The 20,657-nt window shown below is 57.0% G+C and overlaps 1 protein-coding gene across 2 annotated transcripts; it reads right to left on the bottom strand.

Annotated features, from left to right (window-relative positions):
• Positions 1 to 493: 493 nt before the first annotated feature.
• Positions 494 to 20,347, bottom strand: TRPM2 (transient receptor potential cation channel subfamily M member 2). Of its 2 annotated transcripts, XM_076341853.1 has the most exons (33): positions 20,165 to 20,347; positions 18,309 to 18,575; positions 17,890 to 17,975; positions 17,220 to 17,388; positions 16,553 to 16,733; positions 15,997 to 16,163; positions 15,375 to 15,555; positions 14,769 to 14,830; positions 14,338 to 14,538; positions 13,850 to 13,952; positions 13,489 to 13,610; positions 11,758 to 12,108; positions 11,157 to 11,294; positions 10,325 to 10,454; positions 9,888 to 10,033; positions 9,617 to 9,729; positions 9,298 to 9,511; positions 8,624 to 8,742; positions 8,168 to 8,300; positions 7,854 to 8,025; positions 7,187 to 7,370; positions 6,724 to 6,905; positions 6,441 to 6,573; positions 6,235 to 6,322; positions 5,513 to 5,600; positions 4,933 to 5,084; positions 4,308 to 4,384; positions 4,115 to 4,216; positions 3,707 to 3,793; positions 3,415 to 3,520; positions 2,738 to 2,839; positions 2,108 to 2,224; positions 494 to 1,832 (listed from the first exon to the last, which is right to left on the bottom strand). In XM_076341853.1, exons 2-33 carry the CDS (start codon positions 18,501 to 18,503, stop codon positions 1,707 to 1,709), a joined length of 4,527 nt encoding a protein of 1,508 aa, XP_076197968.1. In that variant the 5' UTR covers positions 18,504 to 18,575; positions 20,165 to 20,347; the 3' UTR covers positions 494 to 1,706. The 2 variants fall into 2 exon arrangements, with proteins under 2 accessions (XP_076197968.1, XP_076197969.1); XM_076341854.1 differs by lacking the exons at positions 11,157 to 11,294; positions 11,758 to 12,108.
• Between the last annotated feature and the right edge of the window lie 310 nt (positions 20,348 to 20,657).

Genomic DNA, 20,657 nt, shown 5'->3' with positions numbered 1-20,657 from the left:
GAGCCCTTTTGTGCTGTAATTGAGTGATGCTAATTAGGTTTCAGCAATTCTTCTTAGGCTGTGGTTGCTGCTCGCCAGTTTGGGGCTGCGGGTCTAGAAGCTTTATCAGCTGCTGTAAGGCACGATTGCCTCTTCCCTCTCCAGCCATGCCCCCGGCCTGGCCCTCCCTTGCGCCTGCGCTGGCTCTTGGCAGAGCAGAGTGATGGGAGACCACAAGCAGACATCGAGCGGGCCAAGAGCAATGGGAGAAGGTATTGTGCCACCGCCTTGGCACACAGCTTCCTTTCCAGCAGCTCCCCACACTGACTCCAAATGTGTCGTCATCACTGCAGCCAGCATTGGGGGGAGAGTCTGCAAGCAAAGTGAGTTTGTGCAACAAGATTGGGGGTGGGAACGCTCAAACTGGGCTCATCCTGGAAGTGCGCTCCAAGCATGGCCTCCAGGAATGGCCCCTGGCTAAATAGCCATAACAGACCACCAGCCTTTAGTTATTTAATACATGGTTTATTGAGCTGGGTTGACTAAATTGCCAGTCTGACCCACTCCCCCTCGCCAAGCCCCAATGCATCACTGGTGAAACTGCAGTTGTGCTGTAGTGGCCACCAGTGTGGGAAGAGTAGCCCTGGCTGGCCAGCGTCTGATCCATCGAGAGAGGGTGGGGGAACTGAAATCCCTCCTTGAGCAGTCCCAGGCATAATAAGCCACCATGGGGTGTTCTGGGCTATCGAGAAATGGCTCCACTGTGCCTTGTTCTCCCCATGGCAGGCAACAGAAAAGGTGCATGAAGGACCCCGTAAGAGCAGAGATGTCTGGGATGGACACACTGATGTCCTCTCTCTTGTCCCTACCTGCCCAAGGGACCACAGAGCATGGATCACCTGGGTCCCAGCAAGCTGCCCCTTTCCGTCCATGTGCATAAGGGGATGGGGGCAGCCAGGTAACATTTAGCTGGTGCCTTGGCTCAGAGGGAAGGAGGTCAGCTACAAGATGGTGCTCAGCATACACACGCAGGATCACATAACAGTATGGGACATGGGGGGGTGGACCTGGGCGGAGCTATGAAACCATAGGTATATAAGCTAAGAGCTGCTCACAACTTCAGAAGTGCTGGATCACAGCTCAGGACCATGTTGTTGGGTCTGAGGCAACCAGAGATATGGGGACAGCTGCCATAGGAGCGACTTGCAAGACAGTCAGGAGCTTTAGGTGCAAAAGACCCCAAGCCTTCTCCAGAGCAATCCTCTGGGAACTGTGGCAGTGGAGCTGCCAGGGCTCAGGGCAGGAGTTGTGGAGCAGAGGTGCCTGATGGATATCCTGGGTGGAGAGGTGGCTGGGGCTGGCAAGTCCCCAGTGTCCACACCAAAGCAAAGAGCAGGTGGGAGCTGAGAGAAGGAACACCTTGCAGGAACAGCCCTGTGGCTCTGCTTGGCCCAAGCCCTGGCCTAGTGCTGCGGCTGATGTGGAAGCACTGAGAGACAAGGTGGAGTTGAGCTTGGTGGCTCAGGTGACCAGGCAGCCCCTGCCCCCGGCTGCTGGGGAGGGGACAGTTTTCCTCCCAGAGACCTGCAATGTACATTCACAGAGGCAACCAAAGTACCTAGTCTCTAGTAGCTGCCCATGGTCTCACAGGTGAGCTGTGGTAGAGCTGCAGGTCCCAACCAGTAGCTGGTCTGGTGCAGCAGGAGCCCTGGCCTGTGATTGAGGACTCAGTAGTAGGTGCTGAGGAGGGTTGAGACCTTGTGCAGGAGCTCCTTGTGGTTGGCATGCAGGGGGATTCTCCTGTCCAGCACCTGCCAGCGGATGCACAGCTCCGGATCGCAGCCCTGGAGGAACTGGAAGGGGACCAGAGACATCATGTACGTGCTGCTGGCGAGGCGCCGTGCCAGCCATGCTCAACAGCACCTCCAGTCCCCAGCCTCCTGCCCTTTCTTTTTGGGGCCCCCGGCGCAGTGCCACCCCATGTTCATCCCCATGTTCTTCCTCCACTGCATGCAGCTGGAGAAACCCACTCCTGATGAGGGCAAGATCTGGGTCTGGAGATCTGGCTCCCCTGCCCCATGCCCGCTGAGAGCCAGGTCAGGGAGCTGTGGAGGCAGGGGGCCCATACCGAATTCAGCCGCTTCATCTCCACATCGTTCTGGTTGTCGAAGTGCACGTTGATGGCGACCGTCTCGACCCAGGCGTTATCTGTGTTGCGGGGATCATCAAGGTACCCCTTGTGTATCTGTGTATGGTGAAGGAATGCCACATTAGCAGAGCCCTCACCACCTCTGAGGGCACTGAGAGGCCCCGGGGGTGGTGGGGCATCACCCCACAGCTCCTCTGCCCCGCTGGAGACCAGCGCCCTGTTCCCACTGCAGCTGGAGCCATAGAGAGCAATCGCAGTAGGCACAGACACCGGTGTGTGCAGCCCACCCCAGGTCCCTGGGCTGCCTCCCAGACCCCTGCACGGTGCAAGGCCATTATGGCGTCTCCATCTCCCCTAGCCATTTCTCCCCAGTGGGAGTAGTGACCAAGGGGTATGACCACCATGCACCCTGCCTCTGTACCCTGGGGACACCCACGTGCCCCTGTGCCACCATGATGTCCACATGTCCCTGTACTGTGGTGATGCCCCCATGTGCCTGTACTGCCGTGACACCTGTGTGCCCCTGTACTGGGGTGATGCCTGCATGCCCCTGTACTGCTGTAACACCCGCATGCCCCTGTACCACTGGGACACCTGTGTGCCCCCCACCTCAGTGCCTTGTTTCAGCAAGTTCTGGAACTGGGGCCAGAACTCTCGGCGCAGGATCCACTTGAGCTTCAGTGGCAGCATCTCACCCGGCTCCAGTGACCCCTGCGCCAAAGCAGATATCAGCCATGGGGCCTGCCATCAGCCCAGCCCAGCCTCCGTCACTGCCACCAGCTTGGCCCTTGGGCAGTTGCCACCACTGCAGAAGATGCCACAAGCTCTGGTGGGGGGAGCAAGCAGTGGTGGTACCTCCCTCCCTCCCTCCCTCCCTCTCCTGCCAGAAGTTGTCAGCTGTGCCCAAGCATGTATCTGAGTTTGCCTGATTCAATGTCTGGACCTCTCTGTCAAAGGACGCTATGCCAATGGTTTATGTCATGAAAGACATGTGAGAACTGAAGATGTGGAGGAGGAAGAGGAGGAGGAGGAGGAGGAGGGAGAAGCAGGAGACAGGGAGTAAGGGTGGGTGGGGGTATGTAACCTCACCACTGCTCCCCCAGCAGTCTTGGCAGCAGAGCCCCCACCCCCAGATGCTCTGTGGGAGGGGGCAGAGGTACCTCCTTGGAGAAGGCTGTGACACCCATCTGTGTTTCTCCCTTTTCTGCAGGGCATCCAGCCATTGGGTTGGGCCAGCCCTGCCTCCCCAGACCCTTCTGCGCCAGCTGGTTTCCACCAGCTCTTACCCCGGGCAGAGCCCAGACATCCGACAGCGGGTACTGGGCTACTAGGACTTCCAACATCTTCTTCAGGTTCTTCCTTATAATGGACCCATCCAAATTCCTCCTCCAGCTGTGAGAGAGGCCCCTGTTATGCTGCAGCTGGACTCAGCTCCCCCCTACCCAGCAGTGGTTGAATGGGCAGGGGTGGGTTTTGCCAGGTCCCAGTGTCTCTGAGATGGCTTCGTGCCCCCTTTTCCATTCCACCTCCCCAGCCCCGTCCTGGAGGAAGGACATCTGTCTGTCCCCACACACTCACCGGGTCACAATGGGGTGCAGGGCATGGTTGGGCCCAAAGCAGTGCAGCCTCCCACGGCCTCGCAGCCCTGTCCTGCCCATCGGGTTCCTGGCAGGAAAAGAGCAAGCAGGCTGGGATGGTGCCAGGGTCCCTCTGCGCACCCCATCATGCTGATCAAAGCCCTATACTGCTTCCCCAGATTTTCCACCACTGCACTGCACCTCTTCTGGGGTTATGGATTTTTGGAGGGAGGACAGCTCTGAGGACGATGTGTGCCATTATCCCTGCCCCACCATTAGCCGCAGGGAAGTGGGAAGGGGATGGATGCACCCAGGCCCCCCTGGATTCTCTGTCTCCATGGTGCTTTGCCTACAGCCAGGCACCCCAGCTCCCACTGAGCCCGTCTGCCCCTGTGGCAGATGCACTCACAGCGGTAGCCCGTCCTGCACGGCATAGAGGCCGTGGAAGCTCTGCCGGTTGATCAGCCCATCCATGGTGTTGTAGTTGATCTTCAGGAGAGACTCCAAGGAGCTGAGGGGTGGGAGGCAGCCCAGCAGGGAGGCTTGGCTGTGCCACCCAGGGGAAGGGGCAGAGGAGTGGGGAACCACAGGGAGACACTCACGGGCTGAACGGGTCCTGCACAGCCATGTCCTTGTGGTCGGCCGAGTAGGCAGGAGGGTCGTAGAGTGGGAAGTCCACCTGCCGAGCACATAGCCATGTCAGGCCCCGCCTTGCATCCCTGCTCTCGCAGCAGGCAGGGACTGGGACCCCCGGGGACAGTTTCTGCCCCAGTCCCTTCCTCTGCCCAGCTCATAGCATCATTCCCCAAGGCACGTAGGGCTCCGGGCCCTGCTCGGGGGCTGAGCTCAGGGTCTCGGCTGGAGGGTTGGTGTCTCTCACTCATGCCCCCATGGAAGCCAGTGCCAGATCCTGTCCCTGACCCTGAGCCAGCCCTGATTCAGGAAATGCGGAGGCGGGTGTTTGTTCCCTCTGTCTCCCAACCGAGCATCCCCAGGCATTCCTAGCACTGCAGATCCTAGCAAGAACAATGCCTGTTCACCTCTCCTTGTCCCTGGGAGGGCCTCGGAGCAGCTGCTCCAGGAAGCCACTTGTCCGAGGGCTGGGAAAAACAGGAGCTCCCAAGTGTGACATGGGTGCGATGATGGGTCTGTTCCTCTTCCCACTGCCATCGGGATCTGCCCCACGGCCCCCCTCCCAGCCCTGCTGCCCAGGATCACAGCTCCTACCTCCCAGGGCACCTTCTCATCCGGCACAGGGAAGCGGAGGGTGTGAGACCCTGGGTACAGGAGGTTTCGGGCAAGTACGTGGTACGGAGGCTGGCTCTCCTCGGGTTTCCCCTCCAGGTCAACCTCCTTCATCTCTGAGGCTTTGCTGGAGCCTGTGAGGCAGACACAGACAGCGAGGCCCCACAAAGCAGGGTGCTGAGTCCGGTGCTGCGGACCGTGGCTCTGCTGAGGGGGCTGGCTGGGTCTCTCCATGGGGATGCTGATGTCCCCTGGGGGCCTGGCCCCCGGCATCCCTTCCAGCAGGCCATGGAGGAACTCCCCCAGGGATGCTGCAGTGGAAAGCCTCAGCCATGGGCTCCAGGGAGGGCTCTGGAGTGGAGGGTGGGAATGGCTGCAGGAGTGGCTGGACGGCCTCTCAGAGCCCCCAGACCTCCCGGGGCCAAAGGGGCCTCTGCCTCTGTCTTGCTGCTTAACAAAGGGGTGCGAGGGGCTGCTCAGCCCTGGTCTGCAGCCCTGCGGGTGCCAGTGTAGGGCTCCAGGTTTCCCAGGTGCTGCTGGGGTGGAGTTGGGCTCCGCTTACCCATGGGTGGCATGTCCTCTCCTGAGCTGAAGCCATTGCCCTGCAGTGCCTCCATTATCCACCTCAGGGCCTGGGCACTCTGATGCACCTGTGTGGGACAGGAGAGGGTCAGCCCTGCCGGACCCCAGCTGCCCCCTGGGCTGCCTTGCTCAAGTACTGCAGGATACAGCCCTGGCAGGAGGCACTGCTGCCCTTGGCTCCTGGCTGCTCACCCCCCAGGGCAGCAGCAATCCTTGCTTGGAAAACCATCTCCAGGGAAACATTTTTTCAAAGTGGGTGGAAATAGAAGTGGAAACAGCAGCCATGCTGCAGCCGTCTCAGAGAGGAGATGCCAGGGCCCGGTCTGGCTCCCCGGGCACCCCACTGCTCATGCAGGATGTGGAACAGCTTCACGGGGAGGGGGCGGAGAGTCCCCCATCTCCAGAAGGTCTGGAGGGTTCTCTTGGGCCAAGGAGAAGAGCTGGGTCAGACCTAACTGCTTGGGTGACCAGTGGAGGCAGGGACTCATCCCGCCACTTCCCATCTTCATCCTATTCACTTTGGAGTCAAACAGAACATTTCCCATAAACCTTTTCCTCTCGGATGCTATTGTTTTGACAAGGAAACTCAAACTGTTTGAGGGGGGATTGATTCAGAGGGGCTTTCTCTTGTGCTCTGGTTCCGTTGACTCAGCCCCTGGAAAACCTCATCTTTCTTAGGTAGTTGCTCAGCTTTTGTCTCACCTGGTCTTCCAGAGAGGCCAGCCTCTGCTCCACCAGCCTTGTCCTCTTCACCCTGTCCAAGTCCAGCAGCTCTGCCAGTACATCAACCCTGGAGGGACAGTGCAGAGAGGAACCCCCTCAGCAGCCACCCCTGCACTAATCCCAACTCTTCGCCACCCAGGACACTGGAGGACAGAAGGATGTCCCTGTCTCAGGAGTGCTGGTACCTCTGTGCAATGTCTCGGATCTGCTGCTCCGTGTTCTGCTTCTGCTGGCACTGCTGGTGCTGCAGGTAGTTCTCCTTCAGGTACGTCTCCCAAGAGAGGAGGGCAGCTTCTTCATTCTTCTCCAGCTTCTCTTCTGCCAGAGGAAGGGGATGGCAATGCTGTCAGATCCTTGAGCATCCCAAACCCTGGTACTGCAGCCCAGATGCCAAGCCTCGTGTCTCGGTGCACAGTGCCATGCCCCGGGGAGGGGGCAAAGGGCAGGAGGGGAAATGCTGGTCCTCACTGAGCTGTTTGTGGTGTGTGGCCGGCCTGCGGAGCAAGCCTCGACGGACCAGGATCTGCAGGTGGTTGAGGAGGATGAAGGGTGGAGGTGCAGGTGGGCGGCCGTGGTACTCCTCGATCAGGTCGTGACGCTGGAACTTCCAGATCTGGTCTGTGTGCTCCTGGACCTGCTGGAAGGTGTAGCTGGGGCAGAGCCCAGGTGTCAGCTGCGCCGTGGGGATGAGGGAGCACATCATGTCTGTATGGTGCCTCAGCTCCTACCCATCTCCCTGCTCAGCCCTGGCCTGCACCCGCTACTTCCACCATATCTATAACCCCCCCCAAAGCGCCCCTGTGGTCTGGTCAGCATGTGTCCCAGGACCCTCCTTGCACTTTCTCAGTGTGGGGTGCCCTGGCCACGGCCAAGCCTGCAAGCAAAGCCAGCTTGATTCACTCTCAGGACCATGGGGCTAGATCAAACTCACTTGAACATGGCAATGAGGAGGTTGAGGAGGAGGATGTTGGTGAAGAGCAGGTACAGGCACAGTAAGATAACTGTCAGCCACTCTGGGAAGATGGGTTTCTTGTTGTCCTCATTTGTCTCTGGGCACTTGGGCTTGTAGGGGTCAGTCCCATTGGGGCTACACTGGTCGATGTTGAAGTTGACCCCTGCAAGAAGGCACGGCATGACTCCACTGCAGCCAAACCTCGCCCGTGTCTCAGGGAGCACGTTGTGCTCTCTGAAAGCAGCCAGCAACAAGGGAGCTTAGCACCGGGCAGGGATTTGACCTTAATCTGTATCATCCCAGGTGCTCTGCTCACTGCCACCAGCTTTGCAGCTGTGGCACTGAGCTGGATCGACTCATGCTCCTATGCCTTTGCTAATGTGCTTTCTTGACTACTTGGGCAGGTGCAGTCCCTAGGTTTGCATTGGTGGCAACGCTCCCAATGTGCCAGAGCAGGGTTCCATCCCCATGCCCTGTCATTGCTCACTCCTGGCCTTACGCTGTGCTTGGAGAGGAGCCCTGTGCGGGACTTCCACAGGCCAACATGACAGGAGCTAGGCAAACTATGGCATGAGCTTGGCACCCCTCAGCCTTGTCACAGCCACTCTGATCATGCCACGCGCTGTCACAGGCCAGTGTCCCTTACCATCGATGTAGGAGGGAATCTGCCCAAAGATGGTCAGGTAGGAGTGGTAGACCACACCACGGAAAAGCCACTCCACACGTTCCTCGTTGTGGATCAGGATGGCCTGCTTGGCAACCCCAAAGGACACCACCCACACTGCTAGCAGGAAGAGGAAGAAGAAGACATCCTTCATCTGCAAAGAGAGAGGGGAAGCAAAATTGTGTCCTGGAGGCGACCCCACTCCAGGATAGGATAACACGGGTGGCACATCCATCCCATGCAGGCATCTGGCTGCTCTAGCTGATCATCCTGGCAGGATGGAGGGGAGCTCTCACCATGCGCTTCACAATGATGATCTTGGGCCCCAGCGTTTTACTGACTGTGAAAATGTGCATCAGACGCAGGCAGAAAATTATAAAAGCCAGTGACAGTATGATGCGCCCAGGATATAAAGTTGACGGGATCAGCCTGGGCACAGAAGAGAGGAAAAGAAATATCTCAGTGCCACCAGTGTGGGTTTTTTTCTGACCTTGCAGCATTACATTTCTGCAATATCAGTGAGCTTCCTCAGAGTGCTGTGTGAGAGTTGCGGCATGAAAAACATCTCTCCTAAAAGCAGCTGAAAGCAGAGGCAAATTGGTCAGAATTAATCACATGACCACAAAAATCTTCATTGGCCTTTGGAAGAAAAAATTGCAATTAAAAAACCTGCACAATTCTCACACTAGTTTTGTAGCCTACAGCTGTGGCTTGAGCCAGCACAGTGCCAGGCAAGTGGCTCTGCAACTCACCTGCAAGTCAGCCCTGTGATAAAGACTAGGATGGCACAGATATCCAACTTATTCCAGAAGTCCTTGAAGTACAGGGAAGCCATTTTCACAACCCCAAACCCATCTGGATCATACAACAGCTGTTGGGAAGAGAAGAGGGGTTGTTATTTCAGTGAAAGCCTTGTAAGATACTCATGTGCCTTGTAGAAGGCGGGGACCGCACAGACCTGCTGGCCATCACTGGACCCTCTTGCTTACCCAAAGTTAACCTGAGCCTACAGGGCATGGAAGGAGCATGGGGAGAGATACCTGAGACATGGGGCTCTTTGGTGAAGAAAGGTGCTGAGATGTTGAAGCAAAAGCTGAAAAAAATCAAATGTCAAGCAAAGCCTAGAAATGCTTCTGGGAATAAATGCCCAAGGAAGGAGGTGGTCCCTCCATCTCCTGATGTTTTCAGCTCAAAACAGCATGTCTTTCTGCAAGTACCTGGGGCCAGGCCAGACACAACCAAGAAGGTTCTCCGGCCTCAGAGGCAGGGGGATCTGGCAGTCCCTTGTGCTGGGACCTCTCCAAATGGACGGTGACGTGAGAAGCAGCATGGGAACGTGAGCTATGCAGGACCTTCCAGGAGCACCCAGAAGGGTGTCTCTCCCTCCTCTCACCTCCTCCCAGCTTCTGCTCTGCCTGCCCCGTACCTGGCGGGTCTCCTCGCACACCAGGGAGAAGAGCCAGAAGTAGATGAGGTACTCCCGCCAGGACGGCAATGGCTGGAAGTCAACCATCAGGACGTAGGCGAAGAGCAGGAGGAAGGTGAAGTAAGAGAGGATGTTCATGTGGAAGATGACAACAGGTGCTGTGAAGAAGGCTTGGAGGCGCGTCAGGCAGCCCACAGGCTGCAGCCTCTTCTCCCTGCAGGGAGCAGGGGTGGAAGCAGGGCTCAGCTGCCCAGGGAGATACAACGGCAGCTTCTCCCAGCCAGCCTAGGTGCATACATGCCCCAGCTGCAAGAAATACCTGAAGGTGATGAGGCTGGTGTAAAGAAGTGGGAAGAACAGCATGCACACGATCACCCGCCAAAGCCCATTGTCCACGCACATCTTCCCCCACCAGACTTTGGTTAGAAAGGCCTGTGAGGAAGGAGGAAGAGGAGCACTGGTTACAGAAGACCCCCCCCATCAGAGCGGGGCTGCAGGGCAGAGCTGCACTGCTGCCAACAAGGAACCCTGCATCTGGGGCAGGGGACACTTGGGCACTTCCCCTCCAAGCACCACTGCTGGGAACCCACCTGGACACCCCCATGGGACACAAAATTCATGTTCTTGGCCTCCAACGCCAACTGCAGACAGGTTGTCTTCCCCCAGGCCTCAGAGACACGGGTGAGGAGCTTCTGGGCTCTCTCTTCATCCTTGCGATAGCAGTCTGTGAACACACCTGGCCAGACAGGGACCAGGGAGATAAGGCTGAACTCCGGGGCCAGCTTGGTGCTCAGCAAGGCGCCTGCAGAGTCACCCTTTGCAGCAGGATCTGGACATTGCACCATGCAGTGGCACCCTCTGCACTCCCACCACCACCCGGGCAGTCCTTGCAGCACCATGACCCCAACTGTGACAAGAGGACCCCTGTTTGGCCCCACCCATCACCCCCCAGACACCTCCTGGGCAAAGCTAGCCAGCCCTGCAGGGTGTGAGAGCAGTTCTGGGTTGCTGGTCCCCTCCCACTCACCGATCGCCTTGTGCTCGTACTGCTCAGCCAGCGCCAGCATGTCATCAGTGGTGTCGGTGTCGTCCTCCTCCTTGGCGAGCTCCTTCAGGATTTTGCTGCAGGCCAGCGCAGCTGCCATGCAATCCTGGCTCTGGAGCAGAAGAGGTCAGAGAGAGCATGGGGCTCTGCGCCTTATCCTGCAAGTCCCGGCAGTCCTGCCAAGCCCTCCATGGCTCTCATGGGAGGGAAGGAGGGTGTCCCAAGCAGACTGCTGCTCAGGATGAACAGCTTGCTGTGACAAGGGCTGAGCTGTGCTGCTCTCTGGGTGCAGGGGCAGTAGGTAACCCACTGCCATGGGGAATCCAGGGGCACCCCTGCTCTTCTACTGGGAAGCCTTGGGTGGCAGGACGGTGTGACTCCACGGCTCTGCATGGCATGCTGACCATGCTGACAGCCACACTGTCTCTTGCCCTGGAGATGCTGTTTATGGGTGGAAGCCTTCTCCACCACAGCTGCCATGCCCCTGTGTCCTGCCTGTGGTGTGCTGAGCCGCCTCTCAGCCTTTGCAAGGAAGAGCACACTTCTGACCCAGCACATCATCTCTGCCTGCAGCATGCATTTTGGCTGGGAAGGGAGGGATCTGGCATGATGGTGCATGTCTGGGGATGAACATCAAGTGTCCACAGGCTCACTAGCTGGCTCCCATTTGGCTGGGGGTCAGGTTCAGGCACTGCCATGGGCCAGATTGCCTGCTGTCCCAAATGACAGCAGGTGCAATCTTTCCTCTTGGGGCTGGGAGGTTTGGCTCCATCTGAGCCTCTCAGCTGGGACTAATACCTCTGGGCTGTGATACCTGGGCCCAGATGATTTCTGCCAGCTCCTTGCGGTTCTGGACCACAGCCCAGATAAGCAGGTCGCGGACTGGGTCCATGGTGAAGGTGGCTCGGCCAGCAGAGCGCTTGTAGAGGGACCGGAGACTTGACCCCTGAACCTGCAAGGCATGTGATGGTCAGACCCATTCCCCTGCCAAGATGCTGCAGAAAGCAGACAGCCCCTCAGCACAAAGCCACCCCCGAACCCTGGGTGCCTGCCTCCACCACACATGGAAGGGCTTTTGCTGCAGATAGCGGGGTGGCCAAGACAGGACTCATCCTGGAAATGCTACTTTTTCTAGGGCCAGGATCATGTGGGGATGTGCCCATCCTGCCTAGTGCACCCACCCTGGGTCCTGCCCACCAGAGTCACGCAACCATGTGGTGCTGTGGGTGTAGGATGGTGGCAGTCACACCTTGAATGTGTGGCAGATGACTTGGGCAGGTCTTTAAGGGACTTTAAGTGGGATTCTTGAACAGGCAAGAGGACAGAGACCCAGCTGCAACCTCCAGGAGGGTTTTTTGAGCCAGCATCCCCATCCCTAATGCAACCCTACCACCACATAACCTGGAGATGCGTACATTCAGCTTGATGTGAGGGACGGGGATGGAGAGCCGGGGCCGCTCCGTGTGCTTGGGCTTGGGGTAGAGAGGCTGTGTGGAGCAGCCCAGGAGCTCTCGCAGCACCTGGGAGACGTGGTGCAGTTGGGTTCTTGGCATTTTGGAGCCAGCTGTGTGCTCTCTCTCCTCCAGCAGGACCTTCTGCAGCTTGCTGTGGAACAGGCAGGATGGTGCCATGTTGTCGTAGAGGTAAACCAGAGTGTCCCAGGTGACAAACTCCTTGAGACGTACTCCCTGCTCCAGGAACAGCTTCACAAACTCTGGCTTGTTAGAGATCAGGGCGGCTGCCATCACAGGGTGGAGATCTGTGGGCTGGCAGGCCAGAGGCAGATGTGAGGGGCTCTATGGCCCCGGAGCAGGGCCCCACCATGCTCCTCACTCAGATGGGGGGAAGATTTTATCCCTGAGCACACAAGGAGTTTCTGGGTGTGAGAGAGAAGCTGGGAGGTACTGGGACTTGTGGGACATCCCCCAGAGACACACTTCTGGGTTAGTATGCCCTCTCCTCTGGCAATGAAGCCCTCTGCTCCCTTGGCTGCTGGGTGGAGGGATAGGGTAGGGTAAAGGGTAGACCCTCTTTCCTCAGCTCACAAGGATGCACCATACTAATGAACAGGACCTCACAGGCTTGTTCTCTGTGCACAACTCTTCAACTGAAGGATCATGGTGCTGTCAGCTGGATCTCAGCCATGGGGAGACTGGCTGCTCCTGATGGCCACCCAGTTCAGCCTTTGTGGGGTTTTCCTTTCCAAGGCAATCTTTACATGTGCTCAGAAGTGAAAACAAAGCCCGTGGGTAAGGGGGTACATGTCTGTCCTGGCAGGAAGGTACCTGCTGACCCTTCTGCCACAGCTTGCTTTCAGCCTCAGTTTTTCATACCAGCCACATTGGTCCAGGGCTGCAGCACCTTGTTACAGCCCTGGCCTGCACTGGCTAATCTGAGAGCCTGCCTCATCCTCCCTTCCCAACAAAGGTGTAGATCTTGTTCAGGCTGTGCATTTTCACACCATCAAATATTTCTTCTTCGGGATCCTGGTTCCCACCAGCCCTTCCCAGTCCCATGAAAGGTATGTGAGCTGGGGGAATCCAAACTGTCAAACGAAATCAGAAAATCCTTTCCAAGTCCCACAGCCCCAGCAGAAAGGACAGAGAACCCTGCTCAGCTTCGACTCCTCAACAGCTGGATCAGGCATGGGACAGCAGAGCTGGCTTGTGCTGCTCCCTGCCCCACTCTGCAGTAAAGTTTAAGCAGGGAAGTGCCAGGCTGGGTGAGGTGAGTTTAGAGACAAGTTGCCATTTGACAACGTGGCATGAGCAGTGACCACAGGGCGGAGCTGGCAAGAGGTATTTTTGGCTCTAGGTTGGTGGATTGTCTTTAAAAGACATATTGGTTTTGAACAAAATACCAATCAATCACCTTTGTAAACAATTATAAGCCAAACAGGACCTTTACAAGCAATGAATTGCAGGGTGTGCTCGCCTCTGCTCTGGGTGTTTGAGTGCACTTTTGAAAGGCAGGACAGATGAAGAGCCCCTGGCAATGTGGTGGGAGTTTAAGGTCCAAGAGAAATGTCCTCAAAAACTCTCCCTAAGCACAGTCGAGGTGAACAGTGCCCTCAATATCCACAGTCTTCAAGTGGGACCTGACAAGCAGTAAGCCTGACCAGACAAGCAGCACAGGTACTCCCTTACCTTCCACTCGTGGTCGTCTGTGAAGATCTCACTCCGAGCAATGTCCACCCTGTTCCAGGCCACAGCTAACTTCAGCTGGTGGTCCCAGTTCTCACGACCAAAGTGGTCCTGGTTTCGGGATGCTGGATGCAAAGTGCATGTGTTAGAATAGAGGACCATTTATGTGGCGAGAAGATACCACCTGGAAGCCCACTTGGAGGCCTGGCCCTTTGGGAGAAACATCTCTCCCTGATCAGCTCAGCATCATGAGGTTTAGGGACCCCTTTGGTGACCCCATAAGTCAAGCAGCTGCAGGAGGTAACTTGTGACCCCCATCCCATTCATCTCTCCCCATCCTCCCAAGCAGCTCCCCACCCCTCACCTTTGAACAGGGCCTGGAGGATGGCCACATCCACGTCCTGCTGGCCATATTTGCCCTCTCTGAAAATGGTCAGGAGCTGCCGGCTCCGCACTATGTCTTGGATCTACAAGGAGAGCCGTGGGCAAGCAATCAGCAGCAGCATCTCCTCCCTGCCACTTCCTGCAGCCCCCTGTCCTGTGTGGGGTAATTCCTTGCTCCCCTTGGGTTGCCTGCAGACCCCCTGTGCTGTGTCTCCCAGCCCAGCTGGGGTTGGTCCCAAATGGTACCTCTCTGCCCAAAGGGAGCAGGCAGTGGAGAAGCAGAGCTCAAGCCCTCGGGGTGCCTACCAGGACAATGCTGAGCATGCTGGGAGGGAGATGGACGGTTGGCAGAAGATAAGCCTTAATCTTGATGCTGGGAGCCTTGCTGCTCATGGGCAAGGACCCCTGGGGACCCCTTTGGTCTCCACAAGCTCAGTGCGAGGAGCTGTCTGCCTGCAAAAGGCTCACCTTCTTGGTCCACTCCACCAGCTTGCCCTCAGTGAAGAGCTCATAGGTGTCATGGAAGAACACGCTCAGCTTCTTCTGGATCAAGGCAATGGTTATCTTGGGCACAGACAGGCTGGCCACCTGTGCAATTACATCAGCCACACGCCCAGACCCTTCCACAATCACACAGGGGATCCCGTTGGTGATGGCGTTGTAGATGGTCTGCAACAGAGCAGAGAGGCTGGTCCTAATCCCACCCAGAGGCCAGCAGACCCTCTCTGAGCCTGAGACCCACACCGCTGCTCCGCGGTGCTTCCATTCGGCTGCATTTCAGCTAGTGTGGCACAATGCTTACACCGACACCAGAGGGCAGCACCCCGGGCAAGGAACTGTTCCCTCCCACCACCACCCCCTCTCAGCTCTACTGGGAATTGGTAGGAGCACTTCCTTACGTCGAGTGTCCCGGGGCCTCCTTCTAGCACCACACATACGATGGGGATCTTGATGGCGACACCTGTGGGGAAGCAGAGCCCAGGGTCACCTCCCTGTGGGGCAGCGCCCCCCCTCCATGCAGCTGAATGCGGACCCCTCTGAGCGGTGGGGTGTGAAAAGCAAGGTGGGACCACTGCCCCTGACATGCCAGGCTCTAGGAGAGAGGGGAGACGATCTCCTGGCAGTCATGCTGCTGGAGCATGTGTGTGCATGTGTTAGAATAGAAGATCATTTGCACAGTGAGAAGATACCACCTGGAAGCCCACTTGGAGGCCTGGCCCTTTGGGAGAAACAACTCTCCCTGATCAGCTCAGCATCACAAGGTTTGGGGACCCCTTTGGTGACCAGTCAAGCAGCTGGCAGAGAAAGGTTCTTTGATTTGTGTCACTGAGGAACCAGGTTCCACATTTATCATGATAATCCTCTCAAACCCGTTGCCTGGATCCTCCAGGGAAGCCACAGCCTCCCCTCTCACCAGAGGCCAGGATGGGCACCCCTTATCAATGGATGGTCCATCCTGCCTTGTGCCCTCCCCTGCCTCAGGCCTGGCTATGTGTTGCCATTACCTCCTTTCACCTTGGTCTGCTCCGAAATGAACTTCTCCAGTCTGGTCCTCAGGGGGATTTCCACCCCATACCTCCCGTGGGTCCCATCGTCCACCAGGATGAAGTGGGAGTGGTTGCTGTCCAGGCATGACAGGCTGCCTTGGTTCTCCTCATCCAGTATGTACTCAGCTGGAAAGCCACCCTGTAACATGCGGGAGGACAGACTCTGGGAAAAGCCTGGCAGGTTTGCAGAGGAGCACCAGATGCCCAAAGCAACCAGCATGCAGGACAGGAACAGGCCAGCCAAAGAACAGTCTGGCCAAAGAGCCATCCCTGCCCCCCCTGCAGTCCTCATGTCAGCCTTGCCCCATGCTCCTCTGTCTCTGCTCCACCTGCCCTCACACCCACAAGGGTCCTCCCAGAAGAAGCACAGCACCTACGCAAGACACTGGGTAGCACAGAGGGGCTTCTCAGCAAACATCAGCCTGGGACCATCACTCCTTCTGGTGCAGCTGGGTTTTACCAGGCCTGCCAGCCACAGGCATGTCTTGAAGCACCCATTCCCACCACGGTCCTTGGCAGGACTTCCCCAGCAGTCCAGGCATAGGCAAAGCAAACGCATCTCCAACTCTGCCTGGCTCACCATGGGGCAGATGAGGCTCTCCCGGTTGTACACGGTCCCCCAGGTGGCTATACCAATGGTGACAATCTCACTCTCCTTGTGGCTGCAGCTCAGGATGAAGTCTCGCACTGCCTCTCCCACCTGTTTCATCACACCAGTGTGGGATCCCCCTGTGATGATCCAGGCCCCTGGGGGTCAGAGAAGGGCTTGGGAAGGGAGAGGATCTGTTCACAGCAATCTCCTAGCATCCCCCTATACGGCTGCAGGAACACCTGGTCCTCGGAGGTGCTCCATCCCCCCAAAGATGTCTTCCCTGCCCACTACATCAAGCCCTGGCAGCACAGGAGATGCCTTCTTCAGCACAGTGTTGCATCTCTCAGTCCAGCTCCCCATGAGCCTGTTTGCAGTGATTGAGCAAGAACAGTCCATCCCTGGTGGTGGTAGTCCAGACAGGGACCTACAGGCCTTCTGGGCCAGCTCGGCATCTCCACAGCAGCCCAACTCACTAAACCTGGCATGGGCAGATGACAGGCCCCTCTCCCACTGCAATCACAGGGAGAGCCTCTGCATCTCTTACCAGTGGTCTGGGCCACTTTGACTAGCCCTTGCCGGAAGATGTTCTTCAGCCTTGGCTTCATGATGAAGTTTTTGGCTCCCCCAGTGACTGAGATGAGCAGGTTGGGTGCATCGAGGCCCCAGTGCTGTGTCATGAGGTGGTAGATGACCCGTGGAGGAGTATCCGAGGAAACGCGCACATACTGCAAAAAAGGGAGCATACATGCATTTTGGGTAAAAACAACAGGGTCAGGGTAACAGGGCACCTCCACCACAATTTGTCCTGTCCCAGCAAAGAACCAGGGGCTTCCCATGCCATTTCCCAGCAGAGTCCTGTTGCTGCTGCCCCAGGTCTTTGTGCATGACTCTGTTCCCATTCACTTCCCTGGGACCGAGCATTCCCAAGACGAACCTAAGGATGAGGACACGGAACAGCCACTCCTTGAAGCATGGGCCTCACAGCATGAAGATCAGTCTCGTGGTTTCAGAAAGGGACTAGGTACAGGGCTGGGAGAGAGGAGGGATCCTGTCCCACCCACCTTCCTCTGCTTGGGTCAGTGTTGCCTTTGGGACATTTCCACGCTTTCCTAACCTCCTCTCATTCAGGAGGGAAATACTCGTATTTCATCTGCTATGGCAAGACCTGAACACTGGCTCCTTGTGCACCACAGATGGGAAAACCAGATCACCTTCCCCATCTTCTGTCCCAGGCCCGTGAAGTGGATATCACCGAAGGCATCTGTTGGCATTTCCTGGATGTGCCTGCTGGGATCCCATTCCTTCCCCAGGAAGATGGGAGGTTTGGCAGCATCTTCCAGGTGCTGTTCCCTGATATAGCCGCACTTGCACACAATCCTCCTGAAACACACACCACCAACTTTGCCGAAAACAATCTAAACCCAAAAGGCAAAACCCAGCTGGCCCACTTGCCTCAGCCCAGGCAGGAGATGTTGGCATTCTTATTAAGAACACCACAAGCACTGGCATCTCCCACCCAGCTCACCCTCCAGCTCAGAACTTGTGCAGAAACAAAGGCACTGTTTGGGGGAAAATTTAGCAAAAATTTGGTATTTCCAACTGTAGAGGTTTAGGACAAAAATGTTAAAGTTGCTCTGGATGAAGTACAGATGGAAATGACTGCATACGAAAGCATTGGAAAGGTTCCTCACTGGCACATAGGACATCAGCCATGTGGTGACACACAGCAGGGTGAAGAACCAGTCAAAAAGGAATTTGTGAATCCCCTTGACACCAGCTCCCTTGACGGAAAGGTGGGATTTTCTGGTGCTGTAGCTTTGTCAACAAACACCCCTTCTGCTTTCCTGGCAGGGGAGGGGAATGAGGGACTGTCTGACTTACCCAGAATCTGATGTCTGGGAGCTTTCAACAAAGTAGGTGCACTCTTTCTTCCGGATGTTTTCAGGAATCCATGAGATGAGATTTTCCTGAGGGAGCAGGAAAAGCAGCAAGGGGTCAGGGTTTCTGCAAAGGGCCAGAAGTTATGCCAGGGACCAGACACCCTGGTACTTGGAGCATATCTGGGTGCTTCTTCTGATGCAAAGGAAGAAAGCGCCATGGCTATCTGCAAGGACAAAGCCAGGTGTACTCCAAGGAGAGGAGATATGAATGCTGGACATGACCTCAGATGTTTGGGGTTTTTCTGTCTGTCCCTAAAACTAAAGTGATCTGTTATTAATACTCCCGTTAATGAGTCACCGGATAACTCATTAACACTCTTCCATCGTGTGTGGCCCTCTTCCAGCACCTCCTGAACTTGCCTTTTCATTGCTGCCAGTGGGGAAATGTGCCTTCCGCCTGCTCTTCGAGACACTGCTACTGCTCTGCTGGAGGTTGGGGACCACCTCGAAGTCGCTCATCTTCCTGGGGTGCGTGGTGAGGTCGTCTCGTCTCTCGGGGCACACCTTGTTCAGTTCAGAGGGGAGCACCTTGGTGTGCTGGCCACGCATGGCCATGGCTGCTGTGTCTTGCCTCGCTTGGTCTCTTCTCTCCTGTTCCTAGGCTGGGAGGTCCTGAACATCTCCATCCTGAGTGCAGCAGAAAAGAAGAAGGATGCCCATGGACTTAAAGCACTGGGGCGTCCTGTCCATCATTCCCTGGGTTGAGAGATGTCCACAGGAAACCTGCTGGACCCTCACCACGGTCCACGGACCCACCAGGGGCCATGTGGGTGGTGAACCAGCTTCAGCATGCACCATGCTGCCCCAGGCAGCCTGTTAGCCTCCGAAAATTGACCCTGCCACACTCTGCCTGCCAGCACAGCTGCTGGCCTGCCTGCTCTGCTGCCTGGCCGTCCACCAGCCCACAGCTCTCCTCACTTGCTCTCCCACTGCAGGCAGCTGGGATATTTCTGGCAGCAGGGAGAGGAGAAACCAGGTCTCTTGTGCAAGCAGCCCAAGCATGGCCCTGCATGGAAAACCTGTATCAACACACTGGCTGCAGAGACAGGTCACTCCTCCGTAGGGGGGGGGTCTCGTGCCCCCTGCAAAAGTCCCCTGAAAGCCCAGAGCTAAAACTGAGGTGCATACAGGCATGCGGCACAGCAGGGTCTGCAAAACTCCTGAGTCCTCCCAAACACTCACAGGCCCCATTGCTGAGCTCCTGAACTGCTGAGACTGGAGAGCTGCTGGAGCAAGGATGGAAAAGCTCCTGGGTGTCTCTGGAGCCCAAAGGGGGAATGGTGTCCTCTCAGGGGAGCTGTGATTAGGTAATGGAGGAAGCACAGCACTCAGGTAAGGCACTAGCGAAGCTGTGGGGACAGCAGGCCTGTGTTTAAGGAGGATTTTGACTGCCTTTCTGCAAGCCAAACACTGCATTACACCCAAGGGTGGGGGAACCCTTAGGGGGGACAAGGAGTGATGGAGTAAAATCATGGCTACCACTGTATTTCCTTCACTGTGTCTCCTTCCCCAGGCTCAGTGCTGCTGCAGGCAGGGAGCAGCGAGGAAAAGCCTTTTTGTCAGTCTCATAGAATCATAGAATCAGAATCATTTAGGTTGGAAAAGACCTTTAAGATCATCCCTCCCAGGCTCCCTCTGGCAAGTACACAGCCCCACCGACCTGACCTTAGGAGCCAGATTTTTGACAGCCCGGCTTTCTGCATCAGAAAAACCTATGGCAGATCTAATTGCTTGAGAAAGAGCTGTCTAAATAAGGTCAAACACACCCTTAATTCTTGTTCCTGGCCCCCAAAGGGCAGGCAGGCTGGTGGGGGTTTGGGGCATGGCCACAAGCAGCTCATGCAGGAAGGGCTCTCACACCGGGTCCTCCATGGGCACCCCTGCAGTGAACAACCATGCTGAGAAAACACCCAGAATACCTGTCCTTAAGGGTGCTGGGGCCAAGGGCAGAGCCTCTCCGGCAACACAAGCTGCCTGCCCCCCCCAGCTTGGCAAGTACCGCGGGAGGGGGGCTGCACCCCCAAGGGGCATGCCTGGCAGCCTGCCCCACTGCAGGCAGCAAAGGACCCCTCACCCCGGGGGTAAGGTCACCTCTCGGCTGCACAATGTGGTCACAGCACCCATTGGGACAGGGGTGCAAAGCCCTGACTGCAGGCACTGAACACTACCTATGAACCATGCCCACACACCCTGCCCCTTCACCAGCATGACCATACCTTCCCTCCAGCATCCTCTGGCCGCATCACTGGCTCCTCTGCTCCGTGCCTGTCATAGGGATTCAGCCCCACGTCCCTCTCCTCCGGCGGGTCATTTTGTTACTCATTGGAGACACAGACAATGAGCACAGAATAGGGCAGAGCTGCCTGCGAGCTGCCTGCAGAGAGGAGGAGATGGCAGGGTGGCTGGCAGCCTCCCAGCAAATCAGGCTGCGGAAGAGGTCCCTGCCGAGAAGCTGCAGCGCCCAGGCAAGCCCCGAGTTTGCTCGAGCGGCTGAGTCACGCTCCCCGCTGCCCGCAGCAGCGATTTCCACCTGCAGCCTCTAAGTGCACAGCCTCCTGCTGCCGTCAGCCCCACGCAGGGTGAGACACTCGCACCTGAGCCCCTCTTGGCAGATGTCATGAGCAGGGGCTGCTCGGGGGACAGTGGGGCCCCGGCACACAGATGCTGCCAGAAAGGAGTGGCAGCCTGAAGGCTCTGATGGAGGCTTGG

The sequence above is a fragment of the Aptenodytes patagonicus genome, chromosome 6 (assembly GCF_965638725.1).
Source record: "Aptenodytes patagonicus chromosome 6, bAptPat1.pri.cur, whole genome shotgun sequence".
In the NCBI taxonomy this organism is placed as follows: domain Eukaryota; kingdom Metazoa; phylum Chordata; class Aves; order Sphenisciformes; family Spheniscidae; genus Aptenodytes; species Aptenodytes patagonicus.
The sequence above is the reverse complement of the archived record's forward strand: the minus strand, read 5'-3'. Positions and strand labels throughout refer to the sequence as shown.

Bases quoted from the DNA above. Each gene is read 5' to 3' on its own strand.
- TRPM2 (XM_076341853.1), bottom strand. From the start codon at position 18,503: ATGGCCATGCGTGGCCAGCACACCAAGGTGCTCCCCTCTGAACTGAAC. The intron at 17,389-17,889 runs GTAAGTCAGACA...TGTGTGTTTCAG, and splicing joins TCCCAGACATCAGATTCTGG to GAGGATTGTGTGCAAGTGCG. The intron at 13,611-13,849 runs GTGAGGGGTGGG...CTTTGCATCCAG, and splicing joins CCTCCAGGCCCTGTTCAAAG to CATCCCGAAACCAGGACCAC.